This window comes from Homalodisca vitripennis, chromosome 4 (assembly GCF_021130785.1).
Source record: "Homalodisca vitripennis isolate AUS2020 chromosome 4, UT_GWSS_2.1, whole genome shotgun sequence".
In the NCBI taxonomy this organism is placed as follows: domain Eukaryota; kingdom Metazoa; phylum Arthropoda; class Insecta; order Hemiptera; family Cicadellidae; genus Homalodisca; species Homalodisca vitripennis.
In genome coordinates, this window is record NC_060210.1 from 22234760 (window position 1) to 22255753 (window position 20994).

Here is a 20994-nt window from a genome sequence, read left to right on the forward strand (position 1 = left end):
TTTATATATATATATATATATATATATATATATACAACCCTGACAAGGAGAAATGACACGTCCTTACAAAAATTTATATTACTCAATTTGGGAATAAAGTAGGCCTATAATTTTTTGTTTCCTTGGATTAAGAATGAAATTTAACATAAAATAAATAGATATTTGTCTGGAAATTTTTTTTAGTTATATCGTTTTCATCAAAAAACAAAATTAATTATATACATATAAAAATAATATATAAACATTAAATAAATAAAAATGTAAAGATTTCAAGTTTTTGGATGAAAACCATATAGCCAAACAATTTAACACGCAAATATCTATTTATTTCACGCCACTGGCAATTAATTCACGAAGAAATTAAATTTGATCTTCCCCAAATTAAAACTAATGGTACATTTTACCCATTCCTCATAGTATAAATATTTATAGATCTCAACTTTAAACACGATTTACAGAGTAATCAGTCTATCAGTAAGAGATTTGTACTCACTTCATACTTATGGCTAACAAAAGCCATGCTACATCAAGTGCAAATATAATAAAATAACTCACCCCTTTACTGCTAGGAGCTGAAGTCGAAAGTGACTCCAGTAGAAGATCTCGAATCTCTGGCAGATACTCGTTCAGAAACTGTTTGCATCCCTTTGTGTCACTCGAACACAGATCCTCTAGCATCCTGCAAAAGATTACTTATTCAAATGGGAGACTCCATCAAGGTGATGTAATTGCATATTATTCAAATAGGAAACCCCATCAAGGTGATGTAATTGCATATTATTCAAAATAGGAAACCCCATCAAGGTGATGTAATTGCAAATTATTCAAATAGGAAACCCAATCAAGGTGATGTAATTGCAAATTATTCAAATAGGAAACCCCATCGAGGTGATGTAATTGCAAATTTGTCAAATAGTAAACTCCATCGAAGTGATGTAATTGCAAATTATTCAAATAGGAAACCCCATCAAGGTGATGTAATTGCAAATTTTTCAAATAGGAAACCCCATCAAGGTGATGAAATTGCAAATTTTTATCTGTTTAAAAAAAAAAGTTTTAGTTACATAAATTTCATGAAGACAGGAGAAATATTGTTTTAATAAGACGGTAAGAATTTTTTATCATTTTGCTTATAATATTTAAGAGATGTACTTTTTGTGTACAACTTTGAAATTGTGTGTTGTCTAACTTCATCTATTATCAAGCAACAGATAAACACATTTCTTTGTACACAAATTAATGCATATTTCACATTGTGAGGTGTATGGACGAAATATTATAAGTGATGGAATGGCATTCAAATGGGTAAAATATGGTCAAAATAATGTTCATAATAAGGAGTAGAGTGGAAAACCCCCAATAATCAACGACAATGGAGTTTCCTATTGTTTCAAGAAGTGTTTGTTCTCTATGATATTTTTTTATTGAATGTTTAATCTATTGAAAAACACGTTTTGCACATTTTTGTTCACATGCAGCAAAAAAAAAAAAACTCAAGATCTCATTACAAGCATTTTGCTACAAACAATTGATAATCCCCACAACAGCCACAATTTAGCACCCAGAGAGTACCAATTGTTTTTTCAACAGAAAAGACATCTTGATGATCCGTTTTGCAACAACAACAGCATCAAACATCAAATTGTACTCACTTTTAATTCTGGCAGCAATCTTTTATGACAAAGGTATGGAAAAGGTTGTTTTTATATATTGAAGTATTTTATTATTGATCAAAATTATGCACAAAAAATAGATAAATGTGTGAAGTTACTCTTATCTAAAAAAAACATACTTGTACATGAGATGAGATGGAATTCTAAACAATTCATAAAATATATTGTACAATATTTTAACAAAAATAAATAAAATCATAAAAATGTGTAGAAATAATTTTTTTTGCTTGAATACCTAATATTGTAAAACTTTTTTAACGGGATCAATAACAAAGATTACTAAACCTGTAATTGTAGTAAAATGTAACTTTAAGGTAGAGTAACAACAAGACTAAATCCTACCTGTAGTATTTCTTCTGTTCTTTGTGGTCTGTGGTTTCCTTGAGTCTGGCAACAGTCCGTGTGTAGAGATCCTTCACCTTGTCCATGTCCTGGTATACGGCCAACGATCGCAACAGATCCAAAACACTCTCGCGGACAAAGTTTTTCGTTTTTCTCCAATGTGTCTAGCTTTACAAGAGCACGATCAAACAGCTCCGAGCACAGCTCACTGGGTGACACCGACAAGTACACCTGGAATTTATTAAAAAAAAACTAATTTTAAAGAAATAAAGACCTATAGACTAAGGGAAAATATTAAATTCAGTTAACTCTGGAAATGGCAGAATCGTAATTTTACAACAATTTTTTCCTGACTGGAACTGGTACAGAGTCGTAATTTGCGACGCATTAAACATTATCTACTAATTATGTCATCTTATGAACAATCTTCATTCAAATAGTAATAGGAGTTATATTGTAATTGGCAGATTCCTTGATATTTTACTGGCTGCTAAAAAACTAAAGATGCAATCTCTACAGCTGTTGCTGTTTGAATCAGCTGAACTCTGTTTTGTTTAATTTTACATTGTTTTTCGTTCTGTATTATAAGTAGAAATTTCCTTGCAGCGTAACAATCCAAATAATTTGTATTTTTTAAATTGAAGGCGTTTAGTTATTTCTCTGGGCTGCAGAAAATAAAAAAATGGTTCATAGAAAATAAAAGTTATAACTTCATACATCCATGAACATAAAAGTAAACCCAATTTTATTATTTCTGTTATAATATGCTGCATCTTTTTCTGAATAAAATTATACATAAAACTATGTTTTGCACAGTTACTGATTTTGCAGTAAATGTTTTTAACTCTGTTCAAGAGGTTAAGAAGCTGTGCTAGTTAAGGCTAAAATACCAAAAACTCAACTAATATATGACTTATGTACCGTACTTACATTAATAATTATAAAAATATAATTTTAATCAAATTTCTATACGCCTAAACATTTACTTTGAGCCATGGGTGGAGTGAATAAAACCTAGAATCTACTGGTTAGCACCTAGCCCCTAGTCCTAGCTCTTTCCTCAAATCGGAGTGAATAAACAAATGCTAGGTCTAGGTAGAAACATCTACCCTAGTTTAAGAAGTAACCGGAAAAACTTGAGCAACTGCTAGGCATAGCACTTGCTAAGCCTAGCAACAACTAGGTTTCATGTTGTGACTTGTTCCCCCCTCCTCTCTCCTCCGCCGCAGCGCCGCACCGCGCCGCTCCGTTTTCGATGCAGTCTTGTCTCTTGTCACTACTCACTAGTCAGTTCGCTTGTAGTTCGCTTTGTGTTCAGGATAATTATTTCGACTGTTCGACTGTTTGAATTGGAAATTAGTTACCATCACAGCATCATGTCATCCAGCGACGAAGATGTTGGTGACGATAAATATGTTAGACAGGGCTTTGTTTGTCAAACTGGTGACTCAACACCCAGTAATAATTGAAAAAATGCAAAACTCCATCTGCTGTTAAGGCCAAAAAAGATGCCTGGAAAAATTGTCAGTGAGGATTACTCATCAGCTACAGGGAAAGTTGTAACAGTTGTTCAACTAAATAAGCTGTTGAGTAATATGAAGTCGAAATATCAAAATAAAAACAGACAAAAAACAAACTGGGAACAAGCCAATAAAGATGAAATCATGGGAAACCGAATTTCATGATTTTTTTAAGTCAAGGAAACAACCCTGTATTTTCTAAAGTACCAGGGAGTATTTCTATTGGAACATCAAGCAATCCTACAACATCAGCGACGAAAACCCTAGCTGAAGTTGAGCAGTCCGACGACGAGAACCTTAGCAATGAAGGAACTGTTTTTGTGGCGGAAAAAAAAACTGTGACTAAAGTGAGAAAAAGTGCCAAAACCGTTATGGCCTATGAAAGTGATGAAACAAAGGACCTCTCTATACCTCAACTTCAACGGATTGTTTTGCTGCAGCAAATGCAGTTTGAACAAATTGAAACTGAAAAGAGAAAAAAATAAACTTGAAAATGAGAAGAAAAGTTCTTCTCAAGATGTTGCTTCTCAAACTGAATAATGAAGATTTTCATGTTTACCTAAACTTATAAATTAATATTTCCTAGCTAAGTAGTAAATTGTTATCGAAATAATAAATAAATATACCACTCAACCTTTTATCCCTAATCCCTAAAAAAAAAACAAAAAAAAAAAAAAACCAAAAAAAAAACCAAAAAAAATTAAACAGTACCAGCTAACTGGGCCCAACTTTTTCCCATTTGTGTATTTTGTAAAACGGTCCCACAAGACATGGGTAATTCGAGTAAATACTCACTTTATTGATTTACAAACAAACATCATTTCTCTTCGCTTGTCAGCACCTCGACCATAGTTCCTGGATTCTCATGTTGTACGTCTATTTCTTCAATTTCATCGTCACCATTGATCTCAAAATTGTCATCATAAACATCACCAAGATATTTTGGCAATATTATGTAGGACTGCACAACAGACGACTACTTTAGGCACTTTTTCCGAAGCCACACGAACACAGTTACCCAGTATCGGAAATCTTCTTTTTATCTGTCCAAAACACCTTTCGATCACAACTCTTTCCCTAGAATGACACAAATTAAACCGCCTTTCTGCTTCATTTGTTGGTGGTTTGAAAGGGTTATTAACCATGTGATATTCCGTACCCGGAATCGCCAAGAAGACATACTCTAACCATCAAAACGTGACATGATCTCCCTAACTGGACTTCTGCGCCAAATTCGTGCGTCATGCACACTCCCTGGCCACTCTGCACTTATGCTAGTAAATCTTTCAAGAGCGTCACATGTACCCCTGTACATTTATTGTAATACACCCTTTTCTATTTACATATTCGTCCCCCATGCAGATTAGGCTTTTTAATTTGTACGTGAGTGCAAATCTAGCGCCCCGATCACAGTTGGTAAACGGAAATTTCTCTGCCATTGAATTTTTGCTTCATTAATTTCTTCGACTGTTGCTGGAAAATGTATCCATAAAATTAGCTCTATCAATAATCTTATCCATAACATAGCTTACAGTTTTTGCATGCTGTAGTTCTGTGAACGCCAACGTCCTCGGCTATGCCAGACTGAAAACCAGGATCGGCTACGAAACGTAAAGAAAACCTCCATTTGTTTCCTTGGAGAAAGTCCACCGCCACGAGTGTCAGTTTCATTCAAAAAACTCCGCGGCTAAAAAATCAATACTTTCGGACTCAAACCTTAACAGTTCCTTACACTTATTTATCTCTCGTCGAGCACCATAATGTTTATGCTGTCGAACTTGCATAAACTCCCGCCATGGCTGATGTCCAACAAACAACTAAGTAAAAAGCTAGCATGCCTCGGTGCTGACTTAACAAAAGCCTAGCAGTTGCTAGCTTTTAAATTGAGAAGTTGTGTTTTTTATTCACTCGGTATTGTAAGCAAGTGCTAGGTTTCCGGAAAAATCCTAGCAACTGCTAGCTTTTTATTCACACCAAACCAAGCAGTAGCTTAAAAATCTCTTAGACTTAGCAAATGCTAGGTTTTATTCACTTCACCCCATATGTCCCCCATGTGTGGTATGTAGTGCAGATGGCTGAGCAGTATACGACGTAGGAATTTGGATTTAGTTGAGAGATAGCACAGGTTCAAATCCTGTCTGTGGTTGAAGCACTTTTTTTAGTATTGTTAACTTTCCCCTTCTTCTGTTTAGCCCAGCCAGTGGCCTATGAGGGTGGCCAGAATAAGGCTCAAAAAGGGATCACACTCTCTTTTATGTTTAATTAAATAAAAAATACAATGACCAGTTCAACTTTAAGGCAGTTTTTCACCATCCGTAAAGATGATGACCATAATGATGTCTTCTATTCTGCTACAAATATTTTATGTTTATGAAAGAAACCAAAATGTATTGTTTCAATAAAGTTAAAAAAGAAGAAAGTTAAGTATTTGAAGAAAGAAGAACAAGAAAATATTATGACGGTTTATGGGATGTATATTTTTGAAACTATTTTGTCAATCAAAAGTAAACTTCAGGAACTGGAATTGGTAGGAGTTAATCACAACCATTTCACAAGAAATTGTAATAATACAGCAATAAGCCTCCATACCTTACAAATTAAAAAAGCGAAGAATATGGGATCAAAATTTTACAACAATCTTTCTACTGAAATTAAGTCAGAGGTTACAATCAGTAATTTAGAATACAATTTTAAAAAGTTTCTCATCAACAAGGCTATATATTCCTTTAACACGTTCACTGCTGCGGACGCACATGCGCGCTTGGCGTACGCTCGCCCGATGTGCTGCAGGCGCACTTGCGCGCTTCGTGCAGCGTCGTGGTTGTCCGCCATTTTCATATCCAGCTGACAGTTCGTGGGATTATGGGTAATGCAAACTTGTTGGTTAGGTTGTTGGCTGTGCTACTGTGTGATTCGTTTGCAATTTGCTTATAATTCAGTGTCAGTACAAATATTGAAAATGAGTGATGAAGAAGCGGGTCCGTCTACCGGGCCCAAACGGTCTCGTACAGTGAATAAGTACATTGATGTAAACAATCTTACAGTGAGTGAATTGGACGAGTTGTATGTGGATTCCGATGAAGATTTTTACTCAGAGAATGGAAGATGAATATGTGCCAGAACAAGACTCAAACAGTAAATCTGAAGATGACTTTGAGCAAACAAACTTTGAACATTTGGTTTTTTGAAGATCCACAAATTGAATCAGAGATTTTAGAGCCTGATATTGGTAATGTTAACACTAATGATGACATACAAGATGAGGCTTGTAATGAGAACCAAAATGAAAAATCAAGCTGTACGACCTAGGCCTAGGCCTAGACGTGCGGATAGGCTACCTCAGGTAAAATGGAATGAGCAAATCAATCTTGTTAATTTACACCATACCAGACCAAATGAACTACTTGTACCTTTGCCAGGGGATGGCACACCTATTGATTATTTTAATTTGATAGCTGATGAGGATTTCATGCAAAAAGATTATTGACATGACAAACAATTATGCCTCTGAAGTTTTTTTTACTAATGCAGACTTGGCAGTACATTCCCGTATAAATAAATGGAAGGACTTGACAATGAATGAATTCAAGGTTTTTCTAGGATTACTCCTTCACATGGGAAATATCATCATTCCACGTATAAATGATTATTGGAAAACAGATCAATTGTTGTTATAAAGAAGAAGTTGCGGAAAGGTGAAACCATTGCTCAGTACTCCGAGGACCATGTTATGGTAGGAAAATGGCAAGACAAGAGGACAGTGATGTTATATTTCTACTGAACACAGCAATGAACTTACTGATTACAACAAACAAACGTGGAGCTAGAGTGCAAAAACCTTTGCCCATAATTAAATACAATACATACCATGTCAGGGGTAGATAGAAAGGATCAATTGATGGCCTACTATCCCTGTGAGCGTAAAAACATTACGTTGGTACAAAAAGCTTTTTGTACACTACCTGCAGATGATGATAATAAATGGATATTTGCTTTGCAATAAATATGCTATTGGCACAAAAATGACTCTGTATGATTACAGACTTGTTGTTATCAAAGCTCTATTGGCCAATAAACCCCGCTTAGCTTTAGCTCTAAGCCCCAAGGAAAAGGGATCATTTCCCATCTAAATGCCAAAAAGGTAAGATACATTTATATAATTTTACAATTAGCAATAAGCAAATTAGTACCATATTAGTGAAAATAAACCCACTTTGTTCATAACTTTGATAGCATTTTTTATAGAATGTTGCATAAACTCTTTAATTTCAGGAAATAATGGCAAAACGATGAGGGAAGAAGTGTAGGAACTGCAAATCCAAGGGCAAAAGGATGGATACAATTTATCACTGCCTAGCTTGTCCCGGCTATCCCGGACTAATGTTTGGCATGTTTTACGGAATACCACAAATGAAGCGCCAGTTCCTAAATTCAGATGTCAAATTCAAGGATTTGTTGTACATATATTTTACTGTAAATATATAAAATAGATTTTTGTAAATTATAGAATGTTTTATTTTGATTTCCCATTTGTCAAACTACGCGTATTTTAAAAAATCTATACCACGATTTTGTTCATTAAGAGAACAAAGTTTACATTACTGACCAAACATTTTATCAATCGTAATTAGTTGTTACATAAACTGGCTAATAATAGAAAATCCCAAAGACGAAATTTTGGTAGTCATGGTGAAATAAACATGGACGCACAAGTGCGCTTTCAGCATATGACAATGAAAATTCTAGGTCATGTGCTATGGACGCACATGTGCGTCCATCATATATTAATGTATATATATTGTGAGAATGACATAGTTTAATATATATACATGATATTATATAAATATATTATGTATAAATACTAATCAAGAGTGCAGCACATGGGGGAAAGCCTGTACATATTCGGCCCGGCAGCACTGAATGTGTTAATGAATTCCTGTGATGATTTTGGAGGTAGATTACTCAATAATTATATTTCAATTGTAACTGTTTTAATTATAACCTTTTAACAACTGTAATAATTGTATTCTAAACTTTCTCTATTTCCTGTATATATATATATATATACAGGAAATATATATATCTCGTATTTTCTGTTATGTACTCTTGTTGTATGTATTATATATATACTAATTGAATAAAGCTGTTGAATTTAAGTTCTTAAATGATTTAAGTTCTTGAGTTCTTTAATGACTTAATGATATACAACTCAAATATTTTATAATATTTCTGTGATTTGATTTCACTGCAAATACTAAAAGTAAAAAAAAGTAAAGAATGTCTTATTTTACCAGGCGAAGTTAGGGCTAAGAAGCCCTCTCTAACACTTAACCTGGGGACCAATGGCTTAAAGGTGACTTCCGAACCACCACCAATGGCCGGGCAGACGGGCCGCTTGCAAGGACAGGATCGCTCAGCGGTCACCTGTCCAAGCAGCAGCCACGCTCGGCGTTGCTTGATCTGGTTATCTTGCGATAACCGCTGTACCCACTACACTGCGCCATTGGCATACTATAGCTGTAATTATATAAACTTCAAACTTTCCTACCTTAACTGTTTCAAGGGTGGCAAGCCTGATGCCCTCCTCATCAGAACCCTTCACAGGCGTTGTGTAGAGGTTGAACAGGATAGGCAGGTAATTCTTGGCGAACCTCGCAAGCTCTGACACGTCCTGGGTCCGGTTGTTATCTCTTGCGTAAGTCACCAGATGACGCAGTGCGGACATCACAGACAACCGCTGGTCTTTCTGGTTGCTGAGCAGACTCCCCAGTGGTTTAGCGATTACCTGCATGTACACACAACAGACTGTTGATTCTCATCGGCAGTGAGGAGGCTGAGTCACTTATCTCCGCTGACTACACACGGACATAAGACTAACTACAACTGACTGGCGGAATTGTCTCCTCTTCTCTCCACACTAAAGATACAAAAATCCGTTTTCACTAAGTAATTATCCTATATTTATTAACTTTTAAACTTAACTTTTGTTCACTCAGTATTTTTATTTGTTTTGTTTACTTTCTCTAAAATATTGCTAATTATCAAAATTCTTAAGTCATATCCATACGTTATTCCACTTCAGACAACTTCTTTTAGTTAAAATTTTTATAAAACTAATCTACACACTGCTCAAGATAAAATTCTAATCCTAAAATGTTCAACTCGAGTCTACGCACAGGCCATTAAGGCCCATGTGAGCTCTTTTCCCATGTTATTTTTAATTATACAGAAATTAGGTAGCAAATTAACTGAATCATAAATGCTGTTTTCATTAGGTATATATATTTTTATTTTTATTTCTCTCTTTATTTCAATATATGGATTTATTTCTTTGTGATATAAGACTTTTTAATATTATTTAGCGTTAAATTATACTCCAAAATAGGTAATTTATTTCAGATCAATTGTCGTAGACTTTTCCAATATACTTCCAAGTATAGTTGGAGATGTTACTAACAAATCATATAAGAGCAACATTTTTATTGGTTTGAGAATAATCCATGCTATTCAATTTCTGGACACTAAAATGGATGTTCAGTTTTGATGGCAACGCACATTAGGCTTCATATATACTTAAAAAACAAAAAAATAGATAAAATAAATGCATATACTAATGTAATCTGACTCGGCTTCACTGGGCTATATATTTGTAGACATTTAATTTTATTAACAATGCCCTTGTTGTTTGTTCCTTGTTGTAGTCAATGGCAACAAAGAGTTTGATTTAATTTAGGACAACTTTCACTGATTAAGTAAACATGTAGACGGGTTAATATGAATCCACCAATATATCATCAATTACAGTCAGTATTTGTTTTGTTGATTAATAAAGGCAATATTTTAGTGTGAAAATTTTGATTGGGTACAAAGAGCAGATGTACCTTTACTAGATTGGAAGATTTTTTTTCTCCTCTTTTTGACATAGTAACATTGAATTGAACACTAAAACCCTTTGGGTAGCAAAGTGAGTGGATGGGCAAGAAATATCCATCTTGCTTCAATTCAATGCTTCTATGTGAAGAAAAAGAGGAATAATGTTAAAATATGTTAAACGTTAGCCTGCTTAAGATTGTAACATATCAATTAAAATTCATAACTAATAGTGTTTAGACTTTCATTTTTCTGCAATTCTTTATCCACTTTTAATAATTTTACTATTGACACACCTCTAAGCACAACACTAATCTACATTAAGGGTTTGAATCGTAATTTTAAATATTTCAGTAAAATAACTGAAATGTTTTAATTCAGAAAAATGTGTACTTTCAGACCTATCAAGTTTTGTGTACTGTACTTAAATTTTTATGTGGAAAATTTAACTAAATGTGAATGTTAGGAAATAAGGTGCTTACCGCAAACGAGACAGCAATGTCGGACGGCTGTGTACAGAAGCTAGGCAGTAGAGCCCACAGCTGGGACTGCATCAGGTCATAGCTGAGAGAACGTACCTGGTTGTTCTCTGCGCGCAACTTCGCCGACTGGTTCCTGACAACAAAACCTCTCTAGCACACCAGTGTTGCAGCGTAATGAAAATAATTATTTAGTCTAATTATTTCACTAAATTTTGTGCATACATTCGGGGGTGATCCACTGCCGTTTATGCATAGCAGTGGAGGCAGCGCTCACATGTTCACTTCGGTGTGACAGTTTTAGTAAGCTTCTAACTGTGCAAGGCAGAGAATCATACCTTTATTGGGCGCACTGTTAATTTATAACCTTATAACACAAGTGGTGTAATATAAATCCCCCATGAAAATTGCCTGATGTTATAATATTTCTTTCGGAAAAAAAATCACTCAGCAGTCAAGATTCATCATAAAATTATGCACGGTTTATAGCCCCAACATCATAACAGAAGGTGTGGTCTGTCTATGGATGCAGTTTTTTATGAAAAAGTTAAACATGATGAAGAAAGGAGCAGTATGTCTTTTCGTCAACGGGGTTAATGAAAACGTTTGTGAGAACCGTCACTCTACAATGTTGAAACTTTCCAATAATTTTCCTGAAATTTCTTTGAGTCTTCCTCACGACATAGTGACAGAAACAAGGCTACCACAAGTTCTCAGCTCGTTGGGTTCCAAAAGTTCGCCCTCACACTGAAGGAGAAACTTTTAACAAAGTTCAAATAGAAAGTTTTTTATCATTCCCCTTACAGCCCTTGACACTTTGCTCCTAACGACTTTAACCTATTCCCGACCATGAAGCCGTGGCTTGCATCTCAGCAGTTTACCAATGATGAAGAAGTTCAAAACGCTGTTACTTGTTGGCTACATTCACAGGCAGCAGATTTTTACGCAAAACGTATTTCAAATTCAAGTGCTTGAATCTGTTCAAAGAATATATGGAAAAACATTGTTATAGTTTTCAGCAGTACATAATAAAATGTTTGAATCTTCACTGGCTAACTTTTTTGCTAACCAAGGTGATTTTGTCAAAATCCTATATATATAAATAAACATTAGTTAGACTTCTCAGTACAAAGGTACTTCAATATTTCAGCATTTACCGTTTTCAAAAAGGTATAATAAAAATTGTACCGTTAATTAGTTTTACTTCATATAGTACATATTTTCGCAACCCAGTTACTTGTTACTGGTTAGTATAAGTTACATCCGATGTTCTTGGTACTATATTCTTGGCAGTTTCATAAGCTAATTGGCACGCGTATTAGGGGGACACCTAATTATTTCTCTCAGGAACTTTGTAGCTGCCGAACCTCGCTACCAAAGCTACATCTCGCACGCCTTGTCCGTAGGTAAAATTTTATATTTTCGTATCATAAGTTAACCCTTTCATGCAAGACATCTAATTTGAGTGTAATGTAAAGTAAAATTATAACTTATAAAGTAACTTACCTTGAATGTGTTTTATTTGCCACATCAACTTGGATAATATTTGTGGCGATGTCATTCTGAAGAGACCACATTGTCGTGATTATAAGTTGTCTTGATAAATGGTTAATACCGTCGTGATTTTGTTTTAGGCGAGTTGCAGTTCGCTCTTCGAGCTCACTTCTTGAGTTCAAGCCCAATTACTTCATGTTTTAGACTTCCCCTTTTCCGTCTACAGCTGCATTGTCGAGCCAAGAATGCTGACACCCGCGTTTGTGAGATCAGTTCATAGTAAAGGGAAGTTATTTTTAAAGTTTTAATAATTATTATTAATTTTAAAGGTACAATCCATAGAACATTAGAATATTTAGGCCCATCCCGTGGTATCATATTTTAGTTCATTCATACTCTATTTGGCAACAACGTGGCAATACTTTATTTTATTTTACCAACTAGAAGTGGTGCTTTTATGTTTATTTGCCAATATTAAACATATACGTAAACTTCGAATTTCGAGTATTCATTACCAAGACCTCAGCGGTATCTAGCCTCATGTGTATTGTAAATTCGGTACAAAATAATACAGCAAACAAACAAAATTAACATAAGTAAATAGAAATTTACATAAATAACAGAAATAGATTATTAGGCCAACAATAAACCCATTGCACAAAAGAATAAAATGAATAATCATCGTTGTTCGTCTAAAAAACACGATGAAAAATTTGTTTCCCAACATGCATTAGGCCATCGACAAAATTTTGAACAATGTTATTCATTGAAAGGTATTTGCAAAGTACCCGAATATGGAAACAAAATTTACTTAGAAAATTTAAAACAGGCACCAGGAATCAGTTAATATTATAATCAAAAGTACCCTTTGGTCCGAATAAAAGATGAATTGATAAATTGTATTGATTGTGTATTAATTTTTTCTAAACGTTTTCTCTGTTCATGATATTTCTCTTAGCTGTTAATCACATGTTCAAAAATTTCTGTTTATTTATGTAAATTACTATTTCTACACACACACACACACACACGCACGCACGCACACAAATTATATCATAAAGAGAAACAAATACAGCAATAATATTGCATACACCATTTTAGTGAAAATAATTTTAGACTACATAACAATTTTTAAAGTATATTCAGGAGGCAGGATAAGACCAATTTAGATCTCAACCAAAAACTGAGTTCATAAAAACACAAAATTAATGTTTAAACCTTTGAAGAGTGTACTTGAGTACTGTATTTCAAAGAAATGAATGTTAATAGCAACATACTAAACCAATACGTTATTTGTTTGGCTCAAAAGAGTAAATAAATACTTGCATGCTTATTTATATAATTTAAACCAGCCGTTGTTTTATTTGAATTGAACAATAACAAGAGTTTTAATGAGGCTGAATAGTGGAGAGTGTGGAGTGGTGATCAAGCCGTCACAACAATGTGGCTTATACACATTGTCAATTCAACTTTGCAATCCTCTAATTGTGCAATGCTCTGTCAAAGTTGTTGACTGCTTTTGCTAATTGGTTAGCACTTCATTGTAACTAGCATGTACAGCATGCTTCTGCTTTTTGTTTAATAAATATGTTTTGGACTGTACAAAATATCTGCAACAATATTAACAAAAATATTTTTTTGGAATCTATTATTTGGTGCTTATAACATTATTTCACTGTGATATAATACAAGGTATTTATTTCTTTTTATTCTGTGCCACTTGTAACAAAAATTACACACTTTACATTTAATTGATTTACTTTGTAAACCAGTCAATCTGTTAATAAAAAAGGATAAAACTTAATTCCTTTGTTTGAAGTTTATTTTTGACGCTGGAAGGATTGTGAAAGAAACTGGATTTTTCCGGACATTTCCCATCGTTCAGTAATACAATAAAATCAGTAACACTACATTTTGAGATCTACAATCTGAACTCTTCTTCAGGTAAATAACTAACCTAACACATAACTACAAACTATGTTAAAATAAACAAATCATACCATGGCGTTGTGACACACGTAAGTCAGGAATCACAACCACCATGTTGTGTGTCAACTTCACTAACTCTAAAACATGCACTTAATAAAAAACTAGACACAACACTAATCATGATGAAAAGACCGTTAAACGTATGGATAAAAAGAACACAAAGAAAACACGAAGAAAGGGTCTCACAGAAAAAAAAGAAATTGCACACTATTGTTGGTCCGAAAGCCATTATATGAATTGGGATGAAGCCAACATAATACATCAGGAACCACATTTCTTTAAAAGAGAATTAATCGAGTCTACATACATTAAATTGGCAGACTAACCAATCAGTCAACCATCAGTCGAGACTAGGCCATTTTGGTTGCCAATTCTGAAAATGAAGTAAAAAGAAAACCAAAGGCATCAAACAGATTAGATATTTGTAATAAACCGATGCGGAGTATTAGTATGGTTTTAAAAAGTTCATCTAGCATGAACCAATAATAAAAAAGGCCCACTCCTGTTCTCTTCCGTTTTTTTGCCGCCATCTTGTTTCTGCTGTGACGATCACCAGTTGCTATTGGCCTCTAGTCAGTTGTGGGTGGTTGGTCGGCGAATGCAGACCTATTGTGACCTGTATTCTGTAGTTCAGTTTTAATGATTAGTGTTGTGTATAGTTTTTTATTAAGTGCATGTTTTAGAGTTAGTGAAGTTCACACACAACATGGTGGTTGTGATTCCTGATTTAGACATGTCACAACGCTTTGGTATGATTTGTTTATTTTAACCTAGTTTGTAATTATGTGTTAGGTTAGTTATTTACCTGAAGAGATCAGATTGCAGATCTCGAAACGTAGTGTTACTGATATTTTGTATCATTGAACAAAGGCAATGTCCGGAAAAATCCTGTTTCTTTCACTTCACTCCCAGTTTCATTCTTATTAATCTTACTTCCTTGCATGCTGCTGAATACTAATTCCTAAAAGAGTTAAAACTAGAGGATGTTACATCTGTTGACAGTACTTACTTGCAAAACACAGCCAGTGGCATGCAATTGTCAATAAAACATTTCAGTGTTGACTTCTGGATATTCTCCTTCAATATCGGTAGGATCCAGGAACGCTTGAACTCCTGGGCAGAATCCGCACTTCCTTTCAACTAAACACACACACACACACACATTATTTTTTCTTCCTGGAAACCTGTTTCAATCAATCACCATCAACATTACAAATATTTTTATTGATCTTGAATACATATTTATTTTTCTTCCTTGTAAACTTACTTTATTTTTATCAGATTAAAAATATGAAAACTTATAGTCTTAAATATCACATTTTACCAAATTCTTTTCTTTTATAGCTCCGAGGACATATAATTTATTGCCAGACTTGGCCAAAAATAGTAAGAACATAAATCTATTTTCTAAACAAATTAGAGTATGGTTGATCGGTCAAGATGATATTGAGTATATGTTTAAGATGATAAATTAGAGTATGGTTTGTCTAGTCTGCTATGTTAAAATAATATTTAAAATAGACACGTTAGAACATTATAAAATACTTGTTTATAATATTTAAGGTCACATGCTTTAAGCCTAATATTTTCATTGTAAATAATGCATAAATCCTTTTATTTAATACAGCACGATAATTATACTAAATTTGAACTTTGAAATGTAATAGTACATTATTTACTACATAAGCTACAATCACTAATTTTTATTATGTAATTCTTGCTTGTTTCTGATATTTTTATTTTTTGACTCTTTTTGAATACAGTATCCCCAACACAGGCACAGTCTTATGGGGAACCTACATTTCCCTTATTGTGTAAAATTTGTTGGCCTAATTATTAGTATCAAAGAAAGAGAGAAAAACCTAAAAGGATTTAACATAATTTTTATATTTTATTACTCTAAGGCACACATACCAATTGGAAATAAAATAAGTAGAATAAAATGTTTTGTGTATTTTTTGTTTGGGCACTATTGTAAATAATTTATGTCATAGTGTTATTTATGTTTAAGCACTGGCATTAATATTTGGTTGTAATATTCAGTTTGTTATTTTGGGGAATTAAATGACTTATCATTATTATTTTCATCTGATGCTCTACTGTCATAAACAAAGAGTGAAACAGAAATGTACATACAGAAAGTAACACAAGGACCAGCCTTAGGCAGATGCGATTGTAACAAAATATTACATAGGTTTTCCCCCTACTAAATTGATGGGTAATTTGTTTCCTAGCTCTTTTCATTACAAACTTGTAAATACTGAATCAAAATGTGTAAACATAACCGTAACTTGTACTTAAGTTTTCAGTTAGTTCTTAAAAATACATGCATTACAGCAATCCTTTTAAAACAAATTATTTACACTGAATAAGAAACAAAATCTATTAAATCACTAACAACAAACTATTAAGTATCAATGACAATATTTTATCATTTTTAAACCGTTTTATGTAATTTGATGTTTTGTGTACTTGAGGATTAGGACACAAAGTACTATGACGATGCACAGGCTTGTGGGCACTTTTGTAACAGCCTGTACAAATGCCATGTGCAATAAATATTTTAATTTGAATAAATCAATTAATTGAATTGAATATAAAAAGGAATATAAAGAAAGAACTAATATATAGCTAATTTATAACCTGTTCCTCCAATTAAGTTTAAGTGATTTAAATTTAATTAAAATTTAATCACCATACCTGCAGAGGTATGGCCTTGATGACGGCTTCAGGTCCCATTGAGCGAACTGCCTGACCCACGGCGAAGTCGAGCTCACTGGTGAAGCAAAACTGATGAGAGTCTCTAAGATCTGCCAGAGCCTCCAGACACGGAATCAGTGTCTCCAGGCAGTTCTCCCCACAAGCCTACACACACACATCAGACATGTTAAACAGTCCAATCAGTCTGGTTCAGTTCCAAACTTGTCTGGGATTGCCATAAAGTCGTTTCTTCCCTCGGCAAAATCAACAATACGACTGTTTGCTGGGTTCCTGATCATGAGATCTCTGGGAACGAAAGAGCTGATGCCCTGGCCAACTTGGACTCAACGTCTAACATGAAGGGACTCCAACCACTCTGCGGTATTTCTAGGTGTCAATCCTTTGGGACTGTCATGCTGAACATGAGAGAAGGTGGAGACTGCATCCGGGTCTAAGAATGAGCAGAATGATCCTACAGTCACCTTCTCACAAGGGTGCCTGACCTTCTCTTCTTAAGTACATCGGTGTCTTTTTGGGTTATGGGTCTGATTACGGAACATGGTCACTGGAGGAAGTATTTTCATAGAATCAGCATTCTTCGGGAGGATCCTCTCTGTAGAATGTGTGACAGACAGGAGGAAACTGCTGAACATCTGCTCTTTGACTGTTCCTACAATAGCAAGGGAGCACTACGCCATCTTTGGTAGTCTGAACAAGGGTGGTGAATTTCCTTAGGAAGACCTGGTTGATTGTTTTCAGTGGTTTGTTACACTGCTAAAAGCATAAACTGCTACGCTTCATTGTATATACTTCCAGGGTGCGAAACGGTCCTTGAGGCTTAAGTGCATGGCAATATGTTGACCTTTAGAAGAAGACTCTATGCTATTGAAAACTTCCTTCTAGGGTACACTTATTTGAAAGAAACGCATAGACACGAAAAAAAAAAACACATATTTAAACACTTTCAATTGCACTGCAACCTTTTCTCAACTACTAGTAGAGAGCATGCCAGTCTGATGTGTTTGTGTGTGTTTCTTTCAAATCAGTAGACCCTAGAAGGAAGTTTTCAAGGTAAGCACAATGGTTTTCCTATCCAGTAATAATAACCCTTGGCTGTCAGTATTAACAATTCAAATCTGATATGGAAGTAAGTTACAATAGGTCATAAGATCGATTTTCAAATCAACATTTAACCAGATAAATATGACTATCGAATCTCCACTATAGACATTTTTCAGTCCACAAACAAATAAAAATTTGTATCATTAATTATTTGACAATGATGTCGACTAGGTTGAACCAAACTTGATTATACCCAAGTTATAAGTTGATGACGTGTAACGTAGCTATGGTGGAAAGGGTTGATTCAACGTGAATGTCATGTTTAGAAACATTTCACCTTCCTCTTAGTGCAGCTTCTGGAAACTGATGCTGTCACAAACCTGACCCCTGAAATCTGGAGTCATGTTCGCCTGAAGAGATCCAAAAAATGTCAGCGACAAAGAAGCTCAAAATGAGTTCTTTACATCATTTCAATATCAGAGACACCCAGACTACAAAATATAATGTAATCTAGGTGAAGAGGTATTCTCATAGTCTCATTAGGTCCACAATTATTGAGGTCACTATCATGTATTAGACACGATCTCAAAGAACGGTGGAGCAACCGAGTTTTTCTACACAAAATGTAGCTATGGAGTCAAGTCTGCTATTAATGTGCATGGTTTTATTAACAATTTCAAATCAAATTACTCATAATTGAATATCAAAACAGAGCAACTTCTACAACTTGTAATTCAACAGTAATTAATTATATAGTATACTCATCATCGTCATCATCATCATCAGACGTTTCCGTTATCACGGGTCGTCGTACACAGCCTCCTCCACTTTTGTCTATCATTCCAGGTCTCCTCTTCTTCCACCTGTATTTTCTGTAGTCCCCTTCTCTCTATGTCTTTCCACACTTGGTCCTCCCATCTTCCTCTCGGTCTTCCTCTTGGTCTTCTTCCTCCTTCCTCCTTCTCCAGTGCTATTCTAGGCATTCTATTATCTTCCATCCTCTTCACATGCCCCATCCACTGTATTCTTCTTCCTTCCATTGTCTCTTGCAGTGAAACTACCTTCAATCTTTCTCTGGTTATTTCGTTCCTTATTCTATCTCTTCTTGTAGTCTTTTCTATCCCTCTTAAAAATCTCATTTCTGCAGCTTGCAATCTGCTTAAATCATTTTTAGTCCACGTCCACGTCTCTGCTCCATATAATAAAATTGGTTGGAAATAAGATTTATACATCAATACTTTTGATTCTTTCCCAATGTTCCAACTCCACACAATCTTCTTCACCATATTGAAAAACTTTCCACTCTTCCATATTCTGTTTCTGTTCTGTTCTGTTCTATTCTATTCTGTTCTCTTATTGTGCCCCTATCTGTTATGATACTTCCTAAATAACAGAATTCCTTCACCTTTTCAAGTCTTTTTCCTTCAACTAACACGTCTTTGTTATTTCCTTCCCTTCTCTCTATTTTCATTACTTTACATTTTTGGATGTTCATCTCTAAACCATATTTCTTCGCCACTTTTGCCCATTTGTTCAACTCTTGTTCTATATATATATATATATATAGTATACTAACAGAGGTAAATGTAGACTGCAGATTAGCGTATTCATGCTAGAGTGAAACAAAATTCATCATAAACTGGAATTAAAACTGAATAAAGGAAGTGGATAAAATTATAAGAATAACCTGCGTTAGAAGATCAAATAATCCTGAATAGATAAAAAAATTTAAAAAATGAATGAGGTTGGTCATCTACCTTGAATATGACACCGATGATATGTAGCACGTGCGTCCAGGAGGCGTGGTACTGGTACTTGAGACCTGCTTGTACCGTGACGATGACCTTGGTGACCGAGGTCCTGTGCTGAGGTAGACACGAGGCCGGGCCCACCACCTCCTCCACCAGAGCCCGCATGGTGAGAGTGGCAGCACTGGTCACCTCAGGCTTGCCTGACAGCCACAGCGTCGTCAGCAGGACGAAGAGGTGCGGCACGTTCGCAACACTCTGTTCTGCATCCTGCCTGCGGTCAGAGATCACACGTGTACTCAGGGTTTCTGTAATATCTGGTGACAGATCTACGGAGCAGCTACAATGAAACATGATGGGGCTTGTGGAACTGATTAGTCGAGTACACCTGATTGTTTATGCTCTTTAGTGAAAGATACATAATTTTTAACCCTGGAGCTGGCAGCTAAAAATCCTGTTGTGGCAAACTGTTTTTGGTCAGTTTGCGAGCAATTATTTTAATTTATCTCTACACTTTAAATACTGTGTTTTTTTAATATTAGTTGTTGTTTTATTCCGTAATATTTGTAGAATAATAAAACATACTAATAAATATAATTCATTGACATACATATTTTTCAAGTTATATAAAATTTGAAATAAAAAAAAATTAATTTACTAAACGTAGATCATACATAGCAAACTAATAGATAGCCGGAAACTAATAATTCCAAAATAGCCAAAAGATAGGAAAAATATCTAGTTTCAGAAAATATACAGTTTTATAGGGTTTGTACAACAAAAAGTTTGAGGAGAAGCTATTTACACTTCTGCCTACAACTTAGGCCTATTTAAAAATGGGTCGGTTCAAAACAATTCTTTGATATGCTTACCAGCAAAACACCAACACTTATATAAATTTGAAATAAAAATAAACAATGACACAATAATATTTCATCACTCACACAATCAAACAACTATATTTATCATTCTTTTCGTTGTAAATCAAATTCAACCATTGAAATGAATGTTTTACAGAAAGAAAATAAGGACAAAGTACTTGTACACTCAGTTAGCAGACGAGAACTGCAACTACAAATGATCACAAATAACAGCTTTTTAGAAGGGAGGATAAGAA

The 20994-nt window shown here is 34.6% G+C and overlaps 1 protein-coding gene across 1 annotated transcript in view; it reads right to left on the reverse strand.

Moving 5' to 3' along the window:
* Positions 1-474: 474 nt before the first annotated feature.
* The window catches only part of LOC124359029 (RRP12-like protein), a 43443-nt gene continuing 22923 nt past the window's right edge, over positions 475-20994 (reverse strand). Inside the window, 8 exon segments of the mRNA XM_046811377.1 lie at positions 475-679; positions 2016-2164; positions 2166-2246; positions 9084-9320; positions 10888-11020; positions 15377-15507; positions 17068-17232; positions 19887-20151. Coding sequence (XP_046667333.1) covers positions 490-679; positions 2016-2164; positions 2166-2246; positions 9084-9320; positions 10888-11020; positions 15377-15507; positions 17068-17232; positions 19887-20151 — 1351 coding nt within the window. The 3' untranslated portion in view covers positions 475-489.